Source organism: Electrophorus electricus, chromosome 12, assembly GCF_013358815.1.
Source record: "Electrophorus electricus isolate fEleEle1 chromosome 12, fEleEle1.pri, whole genome shotgun sequence".
In the NCBI taxonomy this organism is placed as follows: Eukaryota; Metazoa; Chordata; class Actinopteri; order Gymnotiformes; family Gymnotidae; genus Electrophorus; species Electrophorus electricus.
The window spans coordinates 21,870,014-21,895,013 of NC_049546.1; the positions used below are offsets into that span (position 1 = coordinate 21,870,014).

Below are 25,000 nucleotides of genomic sequence, written 5' to 3' on the forward strand. Positions count from 1 at the left end.
CATGTGCTCACACACTGGAGGATACACACACAAACACATGACATACTGCTAGCATGTAACGCATGCATGCAAGCACGTTCTGTTTCTCCCCTGTGCACGCTGATCTGTGTCTCCAGTCCTGGAGGTCTGAACACTGTGCTACACGCCATGGTGTGCTGCTGTAGAGCAAGGCTGTGTGGAGGGGAACCTGGGAGATGGACACAGCTTGTGGTGAGTCCCGTCGTTCACGCTTCATGCTGCCGTACTCTGCCTGTACACGTCAGCTGTAGCAGTGATGGTGCGGACCACCTTCACCACCCGGCCCCTAGTTGGCGTGCCTTGTAAATGTTCTTCTTGGAGTTTGCTTTATATATCATTAAACATTTTTTTTTCTTACTGAATGTGGTTATACCTCCTCCACTTGGCAACAGATGTAAATGGGCTATGTGTCCATTTGTAAAGCATTCTGTGCGCAGAATGTGAATGTGGTGAGCACTTTATAAGTAGGGAGGACCAAATCATGCCACTGTGTGGTTGTTTTGTGGGTGGAGCTCCAGTCAGTTTGATATTATTAATCCATGTGCTGTATGTTGGTGAACTTGACAGAGGAACTCTTTATAACACCCAGTGCTGTGATTGTGCAGTGCAGTCTAATGGCTTCTCATGCGGTGACTGGTGATGAGGCTACTATAAAAGTCTCTGCCTGTTTCTCTGTGTGGTAAAGGAGGCCTCTCGAAGGTTGAGCATTGTGAATATTCTTCATATCTCACCCGTGTCCCACGCGACAGCTGAAATAAGGTGAATGCCCTCTGCTTTAGACGCTGCGCACACTGAAAGGCAGCGATATCTTCTGAGATGCAGAAGGCCTGGACACCAGTCTTTACTCATTTTATCCTTTGTGGTTTTCAGCCGCATTCCACACACAAGCTCTCCATTCACCTGTCACTCGCAGTATGTGTTTTTTTAAACTGGACATGCATATATCATACCATAATGTCATGGGGGTCAGGTCTGCATTTAAAGTAAGATATTTTTATGTTCTGTATATTTATTTTTCCAGTTTTTAAATTGATTATCTATGAGGAATTGTTGTTTTTTTTTTTTGTTTTTTTAAAATGAATACTGATTAAATATTAATGATTATGAATACTGGATCAAAGAATTCATAAAATAGTGTAATATTTTATGCTAAAACTTGTAAAATAAAAATATGAATGAAACATTATGTGATTGTGTTACAAAATTCAACAGACAATTCTCATACATAACAAGTACATAACAAGCTCACCTGAACTGCCCCGGTCTCACACCCCGGCTCTGCTGTGCAGGCATGGCAGGGGTCGTCATGACTGGGTCCTTGGTTGAACCAGTGTTGGATGAGCACTGGAGTCTCTGCAGCCTTGCTGATTTTATGGTGTGCTGGCCCTTTAAGAGAAGCTACTGAAGCGCCGAATGCTGTTGGTGCTGCTGCTGCTGCTGGCCGTGCTGCGTGCTGATTGGCTGTGGCTGTCAGAGCTGAGGTGCTGGAGAGATGCTGCTATGCATCTCTCTCTCCCCTCTCTGCCATGCTCGCACGCTCCCTCCCTCTCTCTCTCCCTCTCTCTTCCTCTCTCCCTCTCTCCCCCTCTCTCTCTCTCTCTCTCTCTCTCTCTCTCTCTCTCTCGTTTTCCCTCGCTCGTTCGCATCCCTCTGTATAATCCACATCTAGGGCAAGCAGGCTGAGAGGCAGTTCAGTGCTCAGCTCCCCTCTGCAGGCTGAGAGGCAGTTCAGTGCTCAGCTCCCCTCTGCAGGCTGAGAAAAGACAAAAGAAGGAAGCCACTTCCCAACGCAGGAGGAAGGAAAAGAGGAAGTCTTGCTGGTAAAAAGAAGAAAAATACAGAGGAAGATTTGATCACCGAAAATATTTGTGTATATATATATACCAATTGTTTATATATATATATATTTACACACATATATATATATATATATATATATATATATATATATATATATATATATAAAATATATATAAAATATATATATATATATATTTGTACACACGCATATTTTTATATATATATATATATATATTTATATATATATTATATCTGTATATAACTGTGTATTTGTGCTTGTCTGTTTATATTAATATTTTTATATGTATTTTGTGTGTGTGTAAATATATACATATATAAAAAATGAGCATATATATCTATAAATTTATATACATATCACTGTGAAACAAGAGGCAAGAAGAAAATTCTGTCATCGGGGCTGGTCTCTGATTGTGAGACCATATACAGTGTTTTCAGCATTATTTTAATTGTTTTCCATCGAGCGGAGGAAGACTACAGTCGTGTGTGTTGCTCGTTTCCTGGTTGCTGCCTCCACGTCCCTTTTTTTCTTTGGATTGGGAGGAATTAAGAAGACGAGAACAGGGTTTGTGAGGGGAGAGAAGTCGGCACGATTTGCGTGATTTGTGTGGTTTCTACGAGCATCGCTGCTCCGGTAGCTGAGCAGCGCTGCATGCTGTGTTTGATCTGAGCAGGCAGTAGTGAGTGAGAGCGAGAGAGAGAGAGAGAGAGAGAGCGAGAGAGAGCGAGAGAGCGAGAGAGCGAGAGAGCGAGCGCCACATCGTGTGAGCCAGCCAGCATGCACAAACACCACCACTGCTGTAAGTGCCCAGAGTGTTATGAAGTGACCCGCATGGCTGCCCTGCGTAGGATGGATGCCCCGGCGTATGGAGACTGGCAGCCTGAACCCTACGGATATCCAGCCAGCTATGGAGGAGGCCAGACTTTACCACCCCAGCCCTCAGGTGGAGGAGGGGGCATGGGTGGAGGTGGCACGCTGGGAAGAAGTAAAGGGAAAATGTTGTCGTCCGGGGGTCCTGGAGGTCCCAATCCCAAGAGCCAGTCCAAGGGTGGTCCAAAGGTGAACGGCAGCAACTCAGGAGGGCAAGGTGGATGGTGGCCAGAATGCACCTGTTCCAATCGGGACTGGTATGACCAGGTAAATGCATTTCCTGTGCTTGACACACAGCCCATAGCACTGGGGGCGTCGAGAGTAGGCAGTTGGTGAATGTGATTGCTAGGCTGGAGTTGACACTAGTGTGAACATGTTCAGTGGAGCTCGTCCGTCTGTTCAAAGCCTGTTGTACTGTAGTCGAATGAAAGCTTTGTTAGATCCCTCTTAATAAGGGATTCTTGCAGTACACATCCTTTTAATACAAGGATTTTCTACATGTACAGTAATCTTACCAATACTGGTATATTGTTTGAGGTGGACATGCACTGTCTAATTTCCATGTTTTCACAGGGTAACCAAAACAGTATAGTTTCCTCAAACCCTTATGCACATTATCAGACAGGGGTTTGTGAACACCAGTGACAGCAGTAGTTTGATTTTAAATTTATAATGAAGGTAGATATTAACATAAGAATAGCCTCTGAGTCTGTTTAGCATTCATAGATGGATGCCTGGTTAAGTAACATATTTATATATTCGCCTGGTTAAATAATATATTTATATATTCACCTGCATCAGAACAGACCTAGACATTTTATACTTGGTTTATTTTGTGTTCATGGTTCAGGAGTGAACCATTTTTTTTAATAGGAAAATTCATGGCCATTTTAGTCGTTGCAGAAGGGGAAGCGCTGGAAGATGGAGAGAGGCTGCGAAAACAACATGTCTTTAATAAAACCACGTGCTGTGTTTCTATCTTACGCTGCTGCTCTCATAGAGCTTGATTGTCCATTGCTTGATATCAACGGACACATTCCTTAATAAGGATGAGATCATATCTGGCAAGGAAACAAAAATCTTTAAAATTACACTGTTCTCTTTGGCGACTGGAATTTGTCTGTCCACCATTTTAATTTGCTTGGTCCTGTTTTTTCCATGTTTGTTACTGCCTGTTCTGGCAGATCATGTCAGAATATAGGAGCAGAAACTGTAATTAAGTAAGGTGTGTGCGCATGTGTGTGTGTGTGTGTGTGTGTGTGTGAGAGAGAGAGAGAGAGAGATGGGGGAAGGGTCACTCTCAGTAAATGAAATGGAAGAAACAGCCCCTTATCTGAGCAGCAGCGTGCGTATACAGTGCATACGAACGCTGACTAGTTCTCCATGCTTCCAGTGTGTGCCTGTTTGGCTAGGGGACTGCTTGTATCTTCACATTGAGAGTGGGTGAGAGAACAGAGACTATGAGCACAGCAGTAAAATGGAGGATGAAGTAACGGTGACTGTCACAGAGAGCGAGAGTCCTCTGAGCAGGGGAGAGATGACTGACTTCCTCCTCTGCTACCTCTCTGAGGATGGGAGAGCATTCGTGTGTCAGACTAACACTGCTGCCTGTTTGTTCTGAGCTACAGGGCAATGCTTTGTTCATTGGTGCTGCTTGTTTTACATTTTAAACTGTAGAACAAGCTTTGGGGGTTTCTCCCCCTCCACTGTGTTAGAATTCTGTGTTCATTACCAGGTACTGTGTTTCCTATGAAATATCTCGGCAGGCTGGTTTTGATGCCGTTGTTTAATGGGATGTTTAAAGGTAGTTAAATGTAGGATTTAGGATAGTGACAGTATTAATGCAGGAAGCAGCAGAAGCTTCATTTCCTTCCAGTGGGAATGACTCAAGTCCAAATGCCACAGGAAGCTTCCGTTATCGTCGAAGGCCACATCAACAAGCGTTATTCACAAAAGCCGTCCATTATTAATTTGATTCAATTGCAATTGGCAATTAGCAACGAGGACCCAAAAAATGGTCACAGCAGAGCCGTAGTCAGAGAGAGCCACCGGTCAGACGTAAGATGGGAAACATCACGATACACCCATGGAACTAATGGGGCTGGGGAAGGATTACGCAAGACGGGGCAGATAACAGCGCTGTGAGACCGCATCCACCCCCACCCCACCCCACCCCCTTTACGGCCACAGTTTATTGCCCACACGCTCTCATTAGTATGTATGGTAACGTACTGTTTGCCATTTTTTGTGCTGTAAAACAGACAAGTCTGGACCCTCATCTTTGTTTTTAGTGTCAGACACAGGTACATATTTACAAGCTGTTGCCCTCCACTGATGCATGGATGGGAGGTCCTCCCAAGTACCTACGTAGAAGAAATGAAGGCTTCTTTTTTTGTGGTGTTTTTCTCAGTCTCAGCAGAATAATGTTAAACGGTTGGTCCTTGTCCTTTGTCATTAATATATAGCTGGGAATGAATGTTGGAAATAAACGGTGAGATGCAGCGTGTAGGAGCAAACCAGGCCCTCACTTCAACAATATTCATGAGCTGATAAACGCAACCTTGATATGTTTAAATGTTAGTATGATCTTTGACTGTAATGAGGAGAATGCACCCAAGAATGACTGGCAACCTTAATATGGATTATCAATTACGAAAATGTCATTTAGGTAAAACTGTGTACAAAAAACCCCACATATACATAAGTAATACATACCTTTTGAAAAATGTCATGATTATTTGTCATAAAGTTATCAACAGAGTCCATCAGAAGTAATATCTTGTTTATTGTGTCACTATATTGTGTTCATTTTAGCCACTCTTAAAGTAGTAATAAATGACTTTTCATTGAGATATAAATACAGCAATATGATTTCCTCACTGTTATACAGAAGCTTGGAGAATAAGCACATAGACTGTGATAAAATGAAGCAATGGTTTTAAAAATAATGGCATATCTGAAATCCTTATATCCTCTGTTGGGCCACTAAGTAAGAAGTTTAAAATAACTGGAGGGACTTGCTTAGATAAACATCTCAGAGACAGTGCATCTACAAAATGTGTTTTTCAAATGAATAAGCTATTTGGAAGGTTTCGCTTAAGAAAGGGTCTACTCCCAGCAAACCAGTTTTAAATACCTGGAATGTGATTAGACAAGCCAGATTGATGAACAGAAAGAGGTTCTGAGTTTAGTGTCCAAATTGGAGAAGAATTTCCTGTAAACATGGTGGATTTGGCATGAAGAGAGATGGTTGAGCATGACTTTGAACCGGACAGTGACCCAAGGAATATGGATACAAAGAAAAATGGCATAATAACTACAGAACAGAAATATTGTAATGTTCTTATCCTGCTTCCTGAAATATTATATGACAACTCACGGCTGATATCTTGGCTAAGGGATAGTGTGCAAAATATTAAGTAATTTCAGCCAACATTAATTACACTCTTTTTCAGAATATAGAGGATGCCAATAATTTTGGAACATATTGTACATCATTCAAATATAAATAGGTTTACCTTCAAAAACACCAGCTGCTCCAAAGTAGTTTGGGGAGTTACAGCCTAAAACAATGGTACAGCCACTAAAGCATGAAGTATGTGGGTTTTAAATGGTCTCTGTAGTTAACTGTGATGCTGTTCTAGTTTTGTTTTTTAGCTTTAGCTAAACACGGCACATGTGAAATTTTAAGAAAAATATTTACCAAGATTGTATTGGGCTACTGCTGTAGTCTGAGGCAGTTCCACGTGAGCAGGTGTCATCAGGACTCAGTCACTCACAGGTGTGTAGAACAGTAAACAGTTTAATAGAGAAACTGGCACCTGTACTAAGTCTGTCATATGAAGGCCCACCAGAAAACAAGCAATAGTAAAAAAAAACTAAACAGAAAATCAAAACAAATTATAGGGAGTAGACAGGCTCAGAAATCAGAAAGACCATAAACAAGTTCAAAGATAAGGCTTAGGATGGCAGAGGACCACATCTGAAACTTCCTGAGGATCATGGGAGCAAAATGGGATGATTAGGAAGAGGTAGTGGTCAGTAGATGAGTGAATTGGACCTAGTGACGGTGACAGTGGTCATGGTCTGAACAGGAGAATCCTGGGAGTTGGAGTCCAGCTTAGAGGGACCAGGCATGATGTGACCTGTTATGGCTTCCATCATTCCTCATAACAGTCTCATAACTGTAATTAGTGGTAAATATTCCAGCATTCCTCATAACAGTCTCATAACTGTAATTAATGGTAAATATTAATTGGCCTCTATTTTTTTTATGCCAAAGTGTTTTTAACGTCGTATAAATGATTATCCTACTTTATTATCTTTATTGGAAGCAGTGGGTATGATGCATAAATGTCATCGGTGCAGTCTTTATCCTGTCTTTGTTTAAGAGCAAGACTTCAAAATGGACTGATCCCCTCAAACATCTTCTGTTTTAACCCCTGCTGCGGTAGGGACGGCCTCCATCTCAGGACTGGCTTGTCTTTATCATATCATATAAGCTCATTTGCGCTCCAGCTAAGGGACTCGAAGAAGATGGGAAGCAAGATTCTATAAGAAAAGCTTTGTCAACACATTTCTCATACTTATTAAAAGAAAGATGACGTTTCCGTTGTCTCACTGAGCATATTGACCAGTATTATAGATTGTTCGTGTATGTCACTGATGGTGGATTTACTGTTTACATGTGTTGTCTATTACTTGAATGTTAAAGTTCTTTTAACCGTGATGTAGAGCTTAAATATGGACAACTATTCTACTATACTTCAGGAGTTTGGATCTTGTAGTGCTTTTGTGGTGAGAGTAGTGTACAAATGCTTTGCATGATCTTGCAGCTTCAAACCTCTAAACTGGTTATACATATCACTGAGACATTACTGACAACTGGAGATCTCACAATAGACCACCGAGTATTCCTGAGTGGAGGTTTGTAGATTCACAAAGGGTGTTGTGGATGAATCCCAGTGGTGCAGTTATTGGTAAATTTGAAGAGGGAGGATGTAGATGAAGAAGGGCTAGAGGTGATGAAGTATGTGGTACCAGTAAAGGGTGTCTCATCACCGACACTCATCACTACTGTGGTACCAGTAAAGGGTGTCTCATAACCGACGCGCATCACTGTGGTACCAGTAAAGGGTGTCTCATCAATGACACTCATCACTGTGGTACCATTAAAGGGTGTCTCATCACCGACACACAATAACTGTGGTACCAGTAAAGGGTGTCTCATCACCGACACACATTACCTGTGGTACCAGTAAAGGGTGTCTCATCACCGACACTCATCACTGTGGTACCAATAAAGGGTGTCTCATTACCGACACGCATCACTGTGGTGTCAGTAAAGGGTGTCTCATCACTAATACTCATCACTGTGGTACCAGTAAAGGGTGTCTCATCACTGACATGCATCACTGTGTTACCAGTAAAGGGTGTCTCATCACCGACATGCATCACTGTGTTACCAGTAAAGGGTGTCTCATCACCGACATGCATCACTGTGGTACCAGTAAAGGGTGTCTCATCACTGACATGCATCACTGTGGTACCAGTAAAGGGTGTCTCATCATCGACAAGACAAGGGTGTCTCATCATCAGATAGCGCTGGCGAATAGCTTACTATGACTAGCTTACCAGTAACCAGTATTACCAGTATCTCTCTGGCTAGTAAGAAGCTAGACATTCTAAAAATGATGAATGATGTCATATCACACACCTCTGAGTAGTAGTAGTAGGTATATGTAATACTATTAGAAATTGATCAAGTTATGACTGCTTGAAGGATGAGCAATGTACCACCAACAATAAACATGCTAGCATAAAGTCTTTGTGTAATGTCTAGTTGCAAAATGCCATCTGGTCCAAACATGTAAAAAAAAAGGACAGTTTTCCTGTGCTGATTGTAATTGTTTGTGTGGGTGAAAACATAACGTCCACTACGTATAGTCTGCGATGTGTAACAATTAACACATTTCAATGTAAACTTTTAGTTTCCATCGAGCTGAAGTAGGTTTTGTAGCGGTTCTGAATCATGGCAGCAGTGTATGGAGCAATTATGTATGTCGTAATTCAGAGTGGGGGATGAGAGAATGCTGGTTCAGTCTGTAGGTCCTGCGCTAGCTGAGTGTTTGTTTATTTCAGAGGTATTTGGGTGAATATAAACCATTTTTCTCCAGAATAACCTAGAGTTTGGAGGTTTTGTGATTTCTTTATTACGTGTCTTCTGATACATGTATGTATTATACCATTTCACTGTGTAATATTAGGTTATATTCAACAGAAATATGGTTTTGGAATCGAACACTGCTAACACCTACTTCTGCTCAGCACGCTGTATGCTTCCAATTGACTTTAGTTGTTGCCATAGTGACAAGAGGTTGCAAAACCCCCTAACCTGAGGGACAAAGAATTTAGCTGCAGTTTTATAGACATGATTAATTCAGCATTATTTTTAGATGCTGTTTTGGTATGAGAATATCCCACGATTTAAGAGTTTTCAGTATGGTTGTGCTTGCAGGTCAAAGGCACTGCATTCATTCTGTGGTCCTGTGACCTTTGGTATTACGTATAAGCCTCCTTATCCTGGAGTGCTCCAGGGACAGACATGTTAACATGTTTCTTTTGTGACGTGTTATTACCACTAACAGTCACGAAGGGTGCTAAATACGGCTGTAACAGATACAGGTTCTGGACACTCAAACAACCTCACTCCATCACATGTTCTTAAAACAAGATGTACAGAGACCATAAAAACATAGGGGGTGGACCCCAGCAAAATGAAACTGGGACATAAGGCACACTGCAGTATTTATGTCTACATTTACACAAATTGGCTTTTATCTACTTTGAGGATTGCTGAAGGCGGTTCTCCCCTCCCCCTGTCTAGGGAGGGCAGGTCATTTCTTTGCTAGAAAAGGGGTGCAGACATCATAAAAGGTTTTGAGAAGCAGGGTTGATATCATCTTGTCTTGACCTTTGGTATTCTCATGAGTACATTCATGTTGCCTGTGTAGTTTTGCCTGGTGTTTGAAGAGTAGCACAAGATCATCTACAGTTTCTGTTTGGCTAAGGTCAAGAAGTTGACGAGACGGTGCTAAAATCAAGCTACATGTCAAGAAATTGTACCTGCAAAAACAGATGAAAATATTTACTAATATAGGCTAATGCTCTGAAAATTACAGAAATATAGATATTGTCCATTTTATTAATAATGAATTAAATAATATTTTGTATTAAATATTATTTATTGTATTTATTTAGTATATGTGTATTTGTACATGACAGTTTTTCTTTACGTTATTAATACCAAATGACTGAATTTATTGGTGTTTTATATTTTGTATGAATGGGAAAGCCCTGTGTGATGCCTTACAGGATCCACAGCACACAGGCTTCCAGTCAGGGGTTTGAGAAACCTCTGTCCCATCTCTTTACTTTGTATTGCCTGCACAATCCGCCGCTGCACAGGCCAGGGGCTGTTTGTTGCTCTCCTTGCCTGTTTTGTTTCCTCATTTCTGCTGATCACGGTGCTGACTGGCCCTGAAATATAACCACTGTGTGTTCAGGGTGCTCTCGTGATTCGGTCCTCCTTGTGCACACTGTGTTGAGGGTAACGTCGTGTGCACGTCACCCAGAGTCCGTCTCAGAGGCCCCAGCTCATGTATCCCCTCTGTTTCAGGGGTTCAGAATGAGGGCTGGAGTCATGTTCAGACCACACATGCGCTGCGCTCTTTTCTTTCGTATATTTGCGGAGTCAATATCACTGCGTGGTCTTTGTTTTCTCCCGTCACTCTGGCATCTGCGCGAGCCGAATCCGAACTCCCACGCATGATCATGGAACCTGCACACATCACAATCAATAACATTAAAAGTGTGTCTGTTCCAGAGCCTTCTAGCTTCTCTGTGCTGTGGGTGTCTGTGGGTGCTGCTTTCTCCTCTGCTCAGTTTAGACTACATCTTTTACTTGTATTGTGCATGCACTTGTCCATAGCAGCAAGGGTGTAGGAGGCGATTTGGCAACTGGGGGGGGTGCATTTAAAGCAGTGTCCAGTGAAATATAGCCCCCCTCCACACGCACACAAACTAACTCTTTTTCTCTCTCTCTCACACACACAGACACAAACACACACACACATACACACACACACACACACACACACACACACACACACACACACACACACACACACACACACACACACCCTTGCCAAAATGAAGTGAGCCCACATGAAGTTTGGTCCAGCAACACAGCCTACAATCTTTTGAAATCTCTCTAAGGCAGTTGCTTAAGAGTTAAGAAGTAGAAGTCTGCTAGGGCCTTTAATACTGATAGTTCCAGTGAATATACCACTGCTAATAATAATGAAGATTTTAGGGTTATTTTGGCATTCTTCTTCTTATTGTTATTATCATTATTATTGTGTTGTGCTGTATCAGTGCAAGGAAAATAGTGATTTCTTTAAGTTGGCTTTAAATAATGTTATTTCTAAATGCATAATGTTAATTCTAAATGCAACAGTCTAGGCCTGCCTATTGTCATTTTAAACGTTAATCCAAATCCTTATCCCAAATTGACTGGAGTTACTGTCAGATGCAGTGGTGACATAACGCATATTTAAATAAGTAACTTGTGATACGTGACGAGATTCTTTAAGGGACACACAGATATGTTGTGTGTGTTGGAGGGTCATGTCCCTCTGTCCTGTCCTGTGGAGCAGAACTCATGCACGTCTCAACTCCTCCTCATCCAAAGATCCTTTTTCTTTTTAAGGGGGTTGGTTTAAAAAGCACTGCTCGGCATGTTGTTCAGTTTATGTACCTCGTGTATTTATCATGTAGTGCCTGGATCTGTCTAAGTGACATGACATTATCAAGCATTTCAGCTGTCACATTTTCCTCATTCTCAGATGACTAATTTTATTTAAATGAGGTGACAGTCAAAACGACCATGTTTTGCTACCACACCATCTAAAGGCTCCCTCAGCCAGTTGCTATGGAGAGTCTGACTTTGCTATGGAGAGTCTGACTTTGCCCAGTTTTTTGTTTTCCAAGTTGCAGTTTTCTGTAAACAGGATCTTTTACTTCTTTGGACGTTCTCCTAAACTAGCTTCAAAGTTGCACTGCTCAATGGATTGTTGGTTAGTCATCATGGCAGTTTTAGCCTTCAATACTGATATCTCATTACAGCAATGTGTTAGCCTTCAATACTGATATCTCTTTATGGCAGTGTTAGCCTGCAATACTGATATCTGATTACAGCAGTGTTAGCCTTCAATACTGATATCTGATTACAGCAGTGTTAGCCTTCAATACTGATATCTCTTTATGGCAGTGTTTACCTGCAATACTGATATCTCATTACAGCAGTGTTAGCCTTCAATACTGATATCTCTTTATGGCAGTGTTTACCTGCAATACTGATATCTCATTACAGCAGTGTTAGCCTTCAATACTGATATCTCATTATGGCAGTTTTAGCCTTCAATACTGATATCTCATTACAACAGTGTTAGCCTTCAATACTGATATCTCATTATGGCAGTTTTAGCCTTCAATACTGATATCTCATTACAACAGTGTTAGCCTTCAATACTGATATCTCATTATGGAAGTTTTAGCCTTCAGTACTGATATCTCATTACAACAGTTTTAGCCTTCAATACTGATATCTCATTATGGCAGAGTTTACCTGCAATACTGATATCTCATTACAGCAGTGTTAGCTTTCAATACTGATATCTCATTACAACAGTGTTTACCTGCAATACTGATGTCTCATTATGGCAGTTTTAGCCTTCAGTACTGATATCTCATTACAGCAGTGTTAGCCTTCAATACTGATATCTCATTACGGCAGTGTTAGCCTTCAATACTGATATCTCATTATGGCAGTTTTAGCCTTCAGTACTGATATCTCATTATGGCAGTTTTAGCCTTCAGTATTGATATCTCATTAAGGCAGTGTTAGCCTTCAGTACTGATATCTCATTATGGCAGTTTTAGCCTTCAGTATTGATATCTCATTAAGGCAGTGTTAGCCTTCAATACTGATATCTCATTACAGCAGTGTTAGCCTTCAATACTGATATCTCTTTGTAGCAGTGTTAGCCTTCAATACTGATATCTCATTACAGCAGTGTTAGCCTTCAATACTGATATCTCATTATGGCAGTGTTGGCCTTTGCAATACTGATCTACCTGCAATACTGATCTACCTCACATGTACAAATTGAGTGTCCTGTGAGTGCTTCGATGATACACTGCATTCACATAATCCAACAGACTTTGGTCAAATTAATCCAGACCAATCTTTGTGACCCATAGGGGTCATTATCAGGCTTTGAATGCATTTCAAGGCATACTGTGATCACAATAGGTGGGCGTTATCCTGATTTGATAACTTGGTACTATATCACCTTATTCTTTATTATTATTATTATTATTATTAAATTGCAGCATGATTATTGTAATAAGTTTATTTTCTAAAAGCATATACATAAAATAATTTGTTTTTTTTTAAAAAATCTTTTTAAAACAACTAGGACTTGTTTATGTGTTTATTTTATTTACCTGTTTTCTGCAATTAATTTTAGGATGTTTTGGTGATATGCTACAGGAATATGTTAGAGACCCAAATGTTTTGCACATTGTTTATATTTCAATATCCATGGAATTGACACACAGTGCATGCACAGCATAAATGACAGCAGTGTAACATGTAGACGCTGACTGTGTAAGTGTTGCCTGTATTTAAATAGTCCTCACAACCATGTTTCTTCCTGCTGGGCTTTTTAAAGCCATGATATTTTCATTTTACAATTGCTTTTATGAATTAAACACACGCACACGCACACACACACACACACACACACACGCGCGCGCGCGCGTGCACGCACACACACACACACACACACGCACACACACACACACACACACACACACACACACTACACACACGCACGCACGCACACACACACACACACACACACACACACACACACACACACACACACATGCACACACACACACACACACACACAGGAACTAGTGAGTACAGTCAGATGCTGATGTGAGAAAACAAGCAAATTCAAAAACGCAAAACCAGAGAGAAAAATCCATAAATCAAACTGTCAGGTCAAGAGGGAAATAAACAGAAACAGCAAAAGTACACAACTGAACCTGAAACTGAAACTGAAACTGAAACTGAAAACAACTGGCAAGATCTCACAAAGACTTAAAACACGAGGTGTGTATAGTGCTCAGTGCTCTCACAAAGACGTGATTTAAAACACGAGGTGTGTATAGTGCTCAGAGATCTCACAAAGACTTAAAACACGAGGTGTGTATAGTGCTCAGAGATCTCACAAAGACTTAAAACACGAGGTGTGTATAGTGCTCAGTGCTCTCACAAAGACGTGATTTAAAACACGAGGTGTGTATAGTGCTCAGTGATCTCACAAAAACGTGACTTAAAACACGAGGTGTGTATAGTGCTCAGAGATCTCACAAAGACTTAAAACACGAGGTGTGTATAGTGCTCAGTGATCTCACAAAGACTTAAAACACGAGGTGTGTATAGTGCTCAGTGATCTCACAAAGACTTAAAACACGAGGTGTGTATAGTGCTCAGAGATCTCACAAAGACTTAAAACACGAGGTGTGTATAGTGCTCAGAGATCTCACAAAGACTTAAAACACGAGGTGTGTATAGTGCTCAGAGATCTCACAAAGACTTAAAACACGAGGTGTGTATAGTGCTCAGAGATCTCACAAAGACTTAAAACACGAGGTGTGTATAGTGCTCAGTGATCTCACAAAGACTTAAAACACGAGGTGTGTATAGTGCTCAGAGATCTCACAAAGACTTAAAACACGAGGTGTGTATAGTGCTCAGTGCTCTCACAAAGACGTGAAGCAGGTGTGAGTGGTGATGTCCTGTGATGAGAAGACTGGGGAGTATAAGCACAGGTAGAGTTTGGTGGCGTGAGATGTGACCGCACTCAGACGAGCTTTTGTCTCTACACTCCACTACAATGACTAGATAGTAACTGCTTTCCTTTTCATCTCGTGCAGTTCCCTTGGGACTGATAAACTAATGTACATTTGGAGTTTGTGCACAGCTCATTCCTGCTCAGCATGTAACCCCGTATCTCTCGAGAGATACGAATCTATCAGAATATCTCTCATCTCAGAGCCTTAGCCCCTGGAAGCAGTTGTGAGAGGACTGAGCCCAGAAGATTACATGCTGAATTTCCATGCTGTCTTATCAAAGCTTCTCACTTACATGGTCCACAGGCAGCCGCAGTTTTGAGTTGGTATTTGATCCTCTGTAGTTAAGTGGTAGTCTCTATTTTGAGAAGGGATGAAATTTGCTTACCCACATGGTGTATTTAATTATTTTGTAACTATTCAGACAACATCTGAGCAGCTAAGACCTTCAGTCAGTTTGCTTTTTCTGGTCTCTGTGTTGTTTTCTTAACAACAATGCATTTTTTTCTTTTGTTCTCTTTCATAAGCTTGAAGTTTTACTTTTCTTTAATGTGCATTTACTGTTGGGTTATAGCATGTCAAATGTACTAATGTTAACGTGAATCAGTTCAGTTCTGGATTAGAACTGCAATATGTCTTTTATTGAAAGACAAGGCACTTATTCTCACTGAGAACAATGGAAACTCATGACAGCGAAGAGCTGAGACGCAGATAGAGAATGCAGGGGATATGTTGTGTGCCGTCCTGCATCTGGAGAGAAAATAGCAGTTTATTATTTGACATTAGTCATCGTGAGTTTGTGACTCTGCAGAGGGAGAAGAGTAGTCATTAAGCCTTTGTTACAGTGCGAGGCTCAGGCCTTAGTAAAACAACTCATGAAGCTTGGGTTTTTTTTGTTTTTTGGGGGTTTTTATTGGATGTTGTCGAACCATTCACAAAGCACTGTGAGTGTCTTCTGAGTCCAGTCAATGTTTGAGCTCTGTGTTGGTGTCATGAAATGGACATGTTGAATATTAGAAAAACCTCAGCTCATAACAGAAACATACACACACAGTCACACATTTCTGTTTCATGCACTCTGGCACTGGGTAGGAGAAGACACACACCGCTGGTGTTGCCATGGAGCGTTCTGCACTGAGCTCTATATTAGCCTTGCTCTGTCTAATGGGGGCGAGCACACTGTGGAGACATGGCGAGAAAAAAGGGGTTTTGAAAGCAAACAGGATGCCATAAATGTTCATCTGCTTGTATAGCAGGATAAAGTAAGATGCATACGACAAACCCTCCAGTACATCAGAGGGTATTGACATGTTTGCGTTCAGTCATTCTGCTGGTAGCTTGAGTAACATATCTTAGGTTAGGCTTCAGTAGCAGAGTGATATTCAGGAAGTCATGTATGAATTTAACTGCAGAGCCCGATCAGCCAGTTTACAGAGCCCAGTACGGGTCCTCTGGATTAATATAGCGCATTAATATTCCTGTTATGTAATCCTCCACGTACATATGCTGGACTCACTGCAGGGCTAGAGCTGGGGCCGTCTGTGCTGAGGCTGCGCAGATCACGAGCGAGTGATGCTTTTGTCTAGTTTTGCCATCATCTCCCTGTGTTAAACCTCAAACTGTACAGCACGTTAAGGAGTTCTAGTTCTAGGCATAGCGAAACTGCAGCTGAGACAAACGGACTTGCAGTTTTAGGGTGCTGGGTGCCTTACAATACACGGTGAAAATTGTCCTATGCAGCTATAATCTGTTTAAGGAATTCCTTTGCATTTCTCATTTTCATCTCACTTCAAGGTGATTACTTCTCAGATACAAACATCTGCCAAGTCTTCCCTCGTTAAGACGTCCTTAGAGGATATGGAATAATCAGTAACAGTCATTTATGTAATTACCGTGGGCAATGTGAGTTATTAAATTAAAAATCATGCCGTAATACTTCAAACGGGTGAGAAGCAGGGCTGGTCACAGAATTCTGGGCAGGTTTTTACTAACTCACCTTGAATCCTGAAATCTTGCTAGTTCACAGAATAGTCCTGGTTGTGCCAGACTTATTTACTTGGAGAGTGGACAGAATTAAAGTCAAATGAGCATGTGTTTACAGAGCTGCATATACATGCGTAGTTTAGAACTGGCTAATACTTCTCGACATAACACACAATAGAGGAGTCTTGCTATGAACACAATGTATAATGAGGATTAGAAAACCTTTTTTAAGTAAAAAAAAATTATGGACTTTTGATGGTCATAAATATTTTGATTATATGTGGTTACAATGGCCCTTGTAGGGGTTTATTAATGGTTTCTAATGGGTATTAAATACGTCCTAAAGACCTTAAAATCATTAATAATCAGATATAAACACAGAAATAAAAAGGGAGACAGAATTAAGAGAGCACATTCATCCGTACTGTAAAACCTCACGCTTTCCTGCTTTTTTCTGTCTTCTCCATCTGTCGGCGTTTTTGTTGTTAGCTTTAGCAGATATTTCTTAGGTTACTACCATTTAACCGCACCAATCAGAAATGACTGTTTGCTCTTTTCTAAGTTTACATTTCTAAGTTGTTTATGAAATTATTAACCTTAATAAATACATTTTAACCATTTAATTATAAAGTGGAATATTGTACATAATTGTGCACCGTAGAAATAAAATAAATCTATAAAAGCAAGTGCATAAAAGATTTGTTTAAAATGACTACAATAAATAAATACAGGTATGTGTTCACTGTCTTAACTGGTCTATCAGTTCGTATTAAAACAAATGACTGATTTTAGATATGTAGTTCTTTAAAAATTCAGTGTGGTATTATGTGACTCGCTACATGACACCTAGCTGGAAAGAATTTAGCGTTTAGATGAATCATTTTCATTACCTTGGTACACTGTGTCACAGTCCTGCCTTTCAAATGATGGTTGTGTGAAAAAGACTGATCTGTGTGTTCTCAGATCAGTGTTTGTGATATGTGCGCGCTCTCAGTGGAGAGATGTACCGTGCGCTCGTGTTCTCAGATCAGTGTTTGTGATATGTGCGCGCTCTCAGTGGAGAGATGTACCGTGCGCTCGTGTTCTCAGATCAGTGTTTGTGATATGTGCGCGCTCTCAGTGGAGAGATGTACCGTGCGCTCGTGTTCTCAGATCAGTGTTTGTGATATGTGCGCGCTCTCAGTGGAGAGATGTACCGTGCGCTCGTGCTCTCAGATCAGTGTTTGTGATATGTGCGCGCTCTCAGTGGAGAGATGTACCGTGTGCTCGTGTTCTCAGATCAGTGTTTGTGATATGTGCGCGCTCTCAGTGGAGAGATGTACCGTGCGCTCGTGTTCTCAGATCAGTGTTTGTGATATGTGCGCGCTCTCAGTGGAGAGATGTACCGTGCGCTCGTGTTCTCAGATCAGTGTTTGTGATATGTGCGCGCTCTCAGTGGAGAGATGTACCGTGCGCTCGTGTTCTCAGATCAGTGTTTGTGATATGTGCGCGCTCTCAGTGGAGAGATGTACCGTGCGCTCGTGCTCTGACGCTCCCTCTGTCCAAAGGTGTGCAAGAGAGACGGCAGATCTGGCCCCTATGTGGGAGGCAGATTGTTTGGTTCAGGGCATTGCCTGAAGTGATACAAACATTTAAAATAAAGTCGCTTTTTTCATGGCCTTTTGGCAGTAAATATGTCAGCATATGGATACGCGTGCACATGAATATATTCATAATTATGGAGAGAAAAATAATAGCTTTGCTTCCTGCGCTGTTGTTATTGCATTGTCCTACTTACTGAAATTCTTCATCACTCTCAACACCTACACGGATTTGTCAGCCAAGCCGCGCGCGGGCCCGCAGAGGGACGGATCTGTGGTGGGAGGGTGTCTGAGCACAGGGCCAGAGAAGACCATGACTTGGTGAGGGGTCTCTCTTCTGGGCTTACGTGTGAGAGACGCCTCTGTCATCTGCACTTGATGGTTCAAGCAGCAGACCCTGTATGATTCGTCTGCTTTGATATCTGCTCTCGTGTTACACCCTCAGCCTCCCTGAGCACCGCACACAGGTGGCCGGAACTGCCGGAAAGGAGGGAGAACGTGACTCCTGAACCCAGTCGACTTCTGACTGGCAAGAAAGATTTGACTGCAAAAGACAGCACGGGAGGATGGGGCTTGCTGAAGAAGGTCAAGAGGACAGGCCAGGCTGCTCACTTTCGCACACGATGAAATTTAACTGAAATTGCCTGCTTCTGAGATGAAAACACATATATTGAACATGCATTTCTCACCATTGCCAAATGACAGCAGTAAGGAAAAAAGTGTGTGTGAGATCTTCTGTTCCCACTTATTGGCAGCTACCACTAGTATCAACACAGTGAAGCGCACAGTGCAGTTATCTTAGCAACAAGAGGTAGCAACCAACTGAAAACCAGCAGGTTGTGACCACAAAGCCTTTCTTACTTGGGCTTGGTTGAAATTTGATGTATGATGTATGATATATGATATATCATATATGATGTATGACATTTGATATGTGACGTATGATGTATGATATATGATGTATTATATATATATATATAAAATGATGTGTGTGTGTGTGTGTATATATATATATATATATGATAAATGATAGCCATTGATATGTTTTTTCAGTAGTTCAAGTAGAAGCTAAAGTCATGTTAACATGTATGTAAAATCAGACGTGTAGTTCACCCACGAACACCTACATCACTGGAGTTTCCATATGTACCGTTTTCATTCTCTAAAACATATTAATCCGGCCAATTTAGCATTTACTTAATTCAGTAAATTTTGTCTCTAGTTCACAATTAATCACACTGAGCACCCTAACCCTCTCACTGTCCCTAACCCTCTCACTGACTCTAACCCTCTCACTGACCCTAACCCTCTCACTGACTCTAGCCCTCTCACTGTCCCTAACCCTCTCACTGACTCTAGCCCTCGCACTGACTCTATCCCTCTCACTGACTCTAGCCCTCTCACTGTCCCTAACCCTCTCACTGACTCTAGCCCTCTCACTGACTCTAACCCTCTCACTGACTCTAGCCCTCGCACTGACTCTATCCCTCTCACTGACTCTAGCCCTCTCACTGTCCCTAACCCTCTCACTGACTCTAGCCCTCGCACTGACTCTATCCCTCTCACTGTCCCTAACCCTCTCACTGACTCTAACCCTCTCACTGTCCCTAACCCTCTCACTGACTCTAACCCTCTCACTGACTCTATCCCTCTCACTGTCCCTAACCCTCTCACTGACTCTATCCCTCGCACTGACTCTAGCCCTCTCACTGACCTTAACCCTCTCACTGACTCTAACCCTCTCACTGTCCCTAACCCTCTCACTGACTCTAACCCTCTCACTGTCCCTAACCCTCTCACTGACTCTAACCCTCTCACTGACTCTAACCCTCTCACTGACCCTAACCCTCTCACTGTCCCTAACCCTCTCACTGACTCTAACCCTCTCACTGTCCCTAACCCTCTCACTGACTCTAACCCTCTCACTGTCCCTAACCCTCTCACTGACTCTAACCCTCTCACTGACTCTATCCCTCTCACTGTCCCTAACCCTCTCACTGACCCTAACCCTCTCACTGACTCTAACCCTCTCACTGACTCTAACCCTCTCACTGACTCTATCCCTCTCACTGTCCCTAACCCTCTCACTGACTCTAACCCTCTCACTGACTCTAACCCTCTCACTGACTCTATCCCTCTCACTGTCCCTAACCCTCTCACTGTCCCTAACCCTCTCACTGACTCTAGCCCTCGCACTGACTCTAGCCCTCTCACTGACCCTAACCCTCTCACTGACTCTAACCCTCTCACTGTCCCTAACCCTCTCACTGACTCTAGCCCTCTCACTGACCTTAACCCTCTCACTGACTCTATCCCTCTCACTGTCCCTAACCCTCTCACTGACTCTAGCCCTCGCACTGACTCTATCCCTCTCACTGACTCTATCCCTCTCACTGACCTTAACCCTCTCACTGACTCTAGCCCTCGCACTGACTCTAGCCCTCTCACTGACTCTATCCCTCTCACTGACCTTAACCCTCTCACTGACTCTAGCCCTCGCACTGACTCTAGCCCTCTCACTGACTCTATCCCTCTCACTGACCTTAACACTCTCACTGACTCTATCCCTCTCACTGTCCCTAATCCTCTCACTGACTCTAGCCCTCGCACTGACTCTAGACCTCTCACTGACTCTATCCCTCTCACTGACCTTAACCCTCGCACTGACTCTATCCCTCTCACTGACTCTAACCCTCTCACTGACTTTAGCCCTCGCACTGACTCTAACCCTCTCACTGACTCTATCCCTCTCACTGACTCTAACCCTCTCACTGACTCTATCCCTCTCACTGACTCTATCCCTCTCACTGACTCTAACCCTCTCACTGACTCTAGCCCTCGCACTGACTATATCCCTCTCACTGACTCTAGCCCTCGCACTGACTCTAGCCCTCGCACTGACTCTATCCCTCTCACTGACTCTAGCCCTCGCACTGACTCTATCCCTCGCACTGACTCTATCCCTCTCACTGACTCTAACCCTCTCACTGACTCTAGCCCTCTCACTGACTCTAACCCTCTCACTGACTCTAACCCTCTCACTGACTCTAGCCCTCGCACTGACTCTATCCCTCTCACTGACTCTAGCCCTCGCACTGACTCTATCCCTCTCACTGACTCTATCCCTCTCACTGACCCTAACCCTAATAATGCAACTAATAATAATAATAATAATAATAATAATAATACTTTAGTGATGGAGAAGCATACAGACCTGCTGTTACAGCAGGGCTTCAGTTATCAGCGCAGCAGTGCGTTTAGGATGTTTGAACTTAGATAGTCCCGACATGCTCCCTGTTAGCTCTCATCCAGTAGCGTGCGCTGTACATTACACGTGTCTCAGAGCCCACCCGTTCAGACACCGAGACTCAGGCACAGTGTTTGTGGCTGGGACTGTAGTCATTAATGTCGGTGGTTCATTCAGCTGTGTGCTGAGCTGAAGGTCAGACTGATAACCTCTTGGTGGCTCTGTTGTAACTGTTCACCATGACGACACAGAAGGATGAACCATAGCACACTTTAGAGGGACAAACACGGATCATTTAATGTCCTTCTCAGACAGTGTCTCAGGATATAATGTCCTTCTCAGACAGTGTCTCAGGATATAATGTCCTTCTCAGACAGTGTCTCAGGATTTAATGTCCTTCTCAGACAGTGTCTCAGGATATAATGTCCTTCTCAGACAGTGTCTCCGGATTTAATGTCCTTCTTGGACAGTGTCTCAGGATATAATGTCCTTCTCAGACAGTGTCTCAGGATTTAATGTCCTTCTCGGACAGTGTCTCAGGATTTAATGTCCTTCTCGGACAGTGTCTCAGGATTTAATGTCCTTCTCGGTCAGTGTCTCAGGATATAATGTCCTTCTCAGACAGTGTCTCAGGATTTAATGTCCTTCTCGGACAGTGTCTCAGGATTTAATGTCCTTCTCGGACAGTGTCTCAGGATTTAATGTGCTTCTCGGACAGTGTCTCAGGATTTAATGTCCTTCTCGGACAGTGTCTCAGGATATAATGTCCTTCTCGGACAGTGTCTCAGGATTTAATGTCCTTCTCGGACAGTGTCTCAGGATTTAATGTCCTTCTCGGACAGTGTCTCAGGATTTAATGTGCTTCTCGGACAGTGTCTCAGGATTTAATGTCCTTCTCGGACAGTGTCTCAGGATTTAATGTCCTTCTCGGACAGTGTCTCAGGATTTAATGTCCTTCTCGGACAGTGTCTCAGGATATAATGTCCTTCTCGGACAGTGTCTCAGGATTTAATGTCCTTGTCAGACAGTGTCTCAGGATTTAATGTCCTTCTTGGACAGTGTCTCAGGATATAATGTCCTTCTCAGACAGTGTCTCAGGATTTAATGTCCTTCTCGGACAGTGTCTCAGGATTTAATGTCCTTCTTGGACAGTGTCTCAGGATATAATGTCCTTCTCAGACAGTGTCTCAGGATATAATGTCCTTCTCGGACAGTGTCTCAGGATTTAATGTCCTTCTCGGCCAGTGAAACACAGACAGTACTCCTGAGACAGGTACTTGTAAACCCCACGTTTTCATTCAGAAACAGATTTTTGCATGAACAGATTTTTCTAGTCCTTGGAGTAAAAGATCCCTCATCAGATATTCCCTTCACTTCCCCACTGTGTTCCTTGGTCTCTCTTTTTCTTCCTGGTGTCTCTCTCAGCGTGACTGAAATGTCAGGTGCGGTAACTGGGTCTCTATTGATTTGATTGCAGCGTGACTTATATGGGCACCCAGTGATGGCTGGCTGAAAGGAACATCTGAGAGAGGCAACTCGCACTATTTATTTCTCTCTGTCTCTCTCCTCTCTCTTTCTCCCCCTCTCTCTCCCTCTTTCCATCTCTCTCTCTTCCCTTACTAAGCCTAAAGCTCCTCACATTTCTGTCCCCAGTAGTGCTGCCCTAGACTTTTGTTCATAAACCGTCTGAATTACTAATGCACCAAGCGGCTCTGTCCCCTGCCTCCTCTCCGTGTACAGTGTCATCGTCCGACGCTGCGTTCAGTCCTCTGTTCTCCGTACATGCAACCCCTGCACATCTGGTGATGTCAAATATGGTGTCAGTATGTCACATAACTACTGCTGTGTTTTCAGTGAGTTGTTATGAATGTGTGTTGATTTGTGGGCTGAAAGACAAGACTAGCACCTGATTCTCATAGCAATGTTTATCCTTAGTGTGGACTTTGGTAATCGCTCTTGCTATTTGGTGCTAAAAATATGTTTGTTTTGCTAGCATTTTAAATGACACCTCTATTAACTCTTTCTCTGTACACAAACCACCAGGGCTACTTTATTTAGAAAAAAAAAAATTTAACTTGTTTAAAATGTCATGGGTGCTTTGACCCTTCGGGTGTGGGTCCACCCGAAAGCTGTCTGGCAGTGAATGCTGGAGCTTGGTTGTGTCCCCCAGCTGTCCCTTTCTCAGCCACTCTAGCGCAGACATGTTGTAGTGGAGAGCTGATTGTGACACAGCCTGCCTGTCCTCCGGACGTTTCCGCTTCCACCGCGACGCCGTAGGTCTGGGGGCGGGCCCTTTCTGCTCCGCACAGCCAGCGCCGTAGCCACGGTAGCCGTGACCATGGGAACACATCGATTATTTAACGGTTTGGATGAGGCGCTTGTCTCGGCTCCTGCCAGCGTTTGCCGGGAGGCTTTGTCAGCTGGCAGTCCCAGGGGGGCGCAAGCACATCCAGCAAGGAAGTGTGTCAGGTGGAGTGGTAAAGGGAGCTAATATCAGTTCACCTCGTTAATGTGCAAGATGTACAGACGCCAGGACGGATGTACAGTTTTAATGTGAGATGAAGCCCAGTTTGAATAGACGAGCTGCCAAACCAGTGTGTGTGTGTGTGTGTGTGTGTGTGTGTGTGTGTGTGTGTGTGTGTGTGAGTGAGTGTTGCAGCTGGAGAGAAGTGAACAGCAACATCTGGCTGGAAACAGCCTTTAATGATTAGTGTCTGAATTAAAAGGAAATTAAGGGATTTATTATAATCTAATCCAGATTTGGTTAATCCCCGCTGTGTGTCCTTCTGGCACATCTGGACACTCTCCAGCCTGTTACTGTTGCGCACTTTTATCATTCACCCCTCGCCTCTTGTCAGCTATGTCTGCAAAAAAAAACAAAAAAACAAAAAACAAAACCATATCCCCTGTGAGTTTTAAAATCTGCTCCTAGTGAGTTAGCACTGAACAGATGCACATGCAGATGGGGTCAGACAGGGTCAGCCCTGGTCAGCACGTAAGCACTCTGGGTGGTGTACTGGTGTCACACGTGCAGTAGCAGCAGCAGCGTGCTCCACCCTCGCCGGGCTCAGGATAACCCACGCCGAGATTACTCCACGATGGTTGCTTGAGCAGCATGACAAAGACGTGGATTATAGACAAACGGTTAGATTAGGGTGATGGGTGTTCCAGGTTTGGAAGCACGTATTTTCATATTCTAGCTTGCAGGCAGTGAAGACTGCATGGTAGTTTGCTTTCTTTTGCATTGCTGTTATTACTGTGCATTGCAGCCAGGGAGTAAATGCGGTGCGCAGTGTGAAATACAGCAGAGAAGCAGAAGTCTCCGATCGGCCGTTACAGCGCGTCTGTGCATCCTTCCACTGAAGTAGAGTAATGCTGTGACATTTGGTTGAAACAAAATTTTAGTTGAAAAAGTGAAATAGTCCTTTTGGCTCTGTGACATTTAATGTGTTTGTGTGAATGTGCCTTACCTGTGGCGATGTCACTTTAAGGAAC

General features: G+C 42.9%; 1 protein-coding gene across 7 annotated transcripts in view; it reads left to right on the forward strand.

Moving 5' to 3' along the window:
• The first annotated feature begins 1,755 nt into the window (after positions 1-1,755).
• The window catches only part of LOC113582656 (discs, large homolog 3 (Drosophila)), a 54,160-nt gene continuing 30,915 nt past the window's right edge, over positions 1,756-25,000 (forward strand). For 3 of the 7 annotated variants that reach the window (XM_027018559.2, XM_027018558.2, XM_027018562.2), the window contains exon 1: positions 2,145-2,974. In XM_027018559.2, coding sequence (XP_026874360.2) covers positions 2,615-2,974 — 360 coding nt within the window. In that variant the 5' untranslated portion in view covers positions 2,145-2,614. Of the gene's footprint in view, positions 1,839-2,143; positions 2,975-25,000 lie in introns of those variants that run through there. The other 4 variants (XM_027018556.2, XM_027018557.2, XM_027018561.2 and 1 more) reach the window with 3 other exon arrangements.